General features: G+C 47.0%; 1 protein-coding gene across 1 annotated transcript in view; it reads right to left on the bottom strand.

Annotated features, from left to right (window-relative positions):
• Positions 1–2,500, bottom strand: part of kcnj6 (potassium inwardly rectifying channel subfamily J member 6) — a 32,885-nt gene that overhangs the window by 18,501 nt on the left and 11,884 nt on the right. Inside the window, exon 2 of the mRNA XM_067433518.1 lies at positions 1–297. This exon is cut by the window's left edge and continues 610 nt beyond it. Coding sequence (XP_067289619.1) covers positions 1–279 — 279 coding nt within the window. The 5' untranslated portion in view covers positions 280–297. The remainder of the gene's footprint in view (positions 298–2,500) is intronic.

Genomic DNA, 2,500 nt, shown 5'->3' with positions numbered 1-2,500 from the left:
CCACCACATGAAGCCGAAGAACAGCCAGGTGACGGTGTACACCAGCACGAAGATGAACAGGTTGAAGCGCCACTTCAGGTCCACCAGCGTGGTGAAGATGTCGGTCAGGTAGCGGTAGGTTTCCCGCACGTTCCCGTGGTGGACATTACACTTGCCGTCTTTGCGGACGTAGCGCTGGGGCTTCTGCTTCACGCGCTCCGGCTCCTGCAGCGGTTTGGGGACGCGAGCCTGCTTCGGGAGCGCTCGCACCGTCACCGTGCTCTCCACATCCTGCTCCATCGGGACTTCTGGAAGGTTCTGAGAGAGAGAGAGAGAGAGAGAGAGAGAGAGAGAGAGAGAGAGAGAGAGAGGGGGCAGGTCAGTGAGCAGCAACACACACACACACACACACGTCAGTGAGCAGCAAAACACACGTCAGTGGGCAGCAACACACACACACAGACACACACACACATACACGTCAGTAAGCAGCAACACACACACACACGTCAGTGAGCACCAACACAAACATACACACACGTCAGTGAGCAGTAACACACACACACACACACACACACACGTCAGTGAGCAGTAACACACATACACACGTCAGTGAGCAGTAACACACACACACACACACACACACACACACACACACACACGTCAGTGAGCAGTAACACACACACACACACACACACACACGTCAGTGAGCAGCAACACACACACACACACGTCAGTGAGCAGCAACACTGAGCTACGCGGAGCCGTTCCGCTTTCTCTCGTGCAGACACTCAATGTCTTATCGTTTCATTTTTCAATTACTTTTTTTGTCTTTATGTCAATATCCTGGATCCACAATCTACCTTCAGGAACACACACACACACACACACACACACACACACAGAAACATTCGGCATTTTTACTTTCTCAAAAAAACTCATCCTGTGTGATTTATAAGCCTTTTGAAAAGTGGGGACATGGGTAATGGCATACGGCTTTCCTGCAGCTCAACCAGTAGAGCGTGGCGCTAGCAACGGCAACGTCATGGGTTCGATTCCCAGGGAAAGCAAGAACTGACAATAATGTAAAATGTGTACCTTGAATGCAATGTAAGTCGCTTTGGATAAAAGCGTCTGCCAAATGCGTAAATGTAAATATTTCACCCTCTTCTGTAATACCTGTGTCACATTTGTGTCCTCATATGTCACAAAAACAAGACACACACACACACAGAGAGAGAGAATAGAACAGAACAGAACAGAACAGAACAGGTGGGAGGCTGTGGTTTTAAGGGAGAGCTGTAATCTCCGGCCCAAAATGCATTGCGAGAATATTTCTGTCTATTCTGCTGTGTCAGGAAATTATTTCATGACTATCAACATTCAATATTAAATTCAAAATTGAGCTCAAGAACAGCGGAGAGAGCTTCATGGAATGGGTTTCCATGGCCGAGCAGCTCATCCAAGCCTTACATCACCAAGAGCAACGGTGCACACACACACACACACACACACACACACACACACACACACACACACACACACACACACACAGGAGGAGAAGAATTGACTAATTGACTAATCATCATGTCTGCTTGACCCTATACCGACTAGGCTACTAAAGAGATGCTTCCAGAGGTCACAGATCCTCTGCTTATCATTATTAACTCATCCTTGACATTAGGATATGAGCCGAACACTTTTAAGTTGGCTATAATTAAACCACTTATTAAAAAAACACAACTTGATCCTAAAGAATTAGTCAATTACAGCCAATCTCGAGTCTACCCTTTCTATCAGAAACACTAGAAAAGGCCGTGTCTTCACTACTATGCTCCTTTAGACAGAAATGATATCTGTGAGGATTTCCAGTCAGGGCTCAGTGCTATCACCGCTGCTCTTCACCCTGTATCTGCTCCACTGGGAGATATCATTAGGAAGGGTTAGGACCGCTGCTCTTCACCCTGTATCTGCTCCACTGGGAGATATCATTAGGAAACATGGCGTTAGTTTTCATTCTTATGCTGACGAAACTCAGCTCTAGATTTCCTCACGCCCGGACGAAACCTACCAGTTCACAAGATTAACGGAATCTTCACTCGTGTGTAAGACACACACACACACACACACACACACACACACACACACACACACACACACACACACACACATAGTGTTGTTTAAATGGCACCAAATAAAATCAGTTTTTACAACAGGAATGAATCAAACATTTTCCTCAAAAACAAAATGTATTTCCTATAATCACTGTGAAGCTGCTTTGACCCAATCTGTGTTGTTAAAGCGCTGTATAAATGAAGCTGACTTGACTGGCCTGCTCCAATCACACCAAGACATTTTGGAGAACTTCCCGCTCTCAGCTTTGTGGGATCAGTTTGTGGACGGCCCCTTCCTGTCCCAGCATGACTGCGCTCCAGTGCACAAAGCGTCGCTAGACACCTTTCTTCAGAACAGGTGAGGGTGGGGTGTGTCAGAAAGCATCGCCATGGTGACGGGCAGGTGC

Source organism: Pseudorasbora parva, chromosome 23 (genome assembly GCF_024679245.1).
Source record: "Pseudorasbora parva isolate DD20220531a chromosome 23, ASM2467924v1, whole genome shotgun sequence".
NCBI lineage: Eukaryota > Metazoa > Chordata > Actinopteri > Cypriniformes > Gobionidae > Pseudorasbora > Pseudorasbora parva.
Note: the sequence above shows the minus strand (reverse complement) of the source record. Positions and strands in the feature narration are given on the sequence as shown.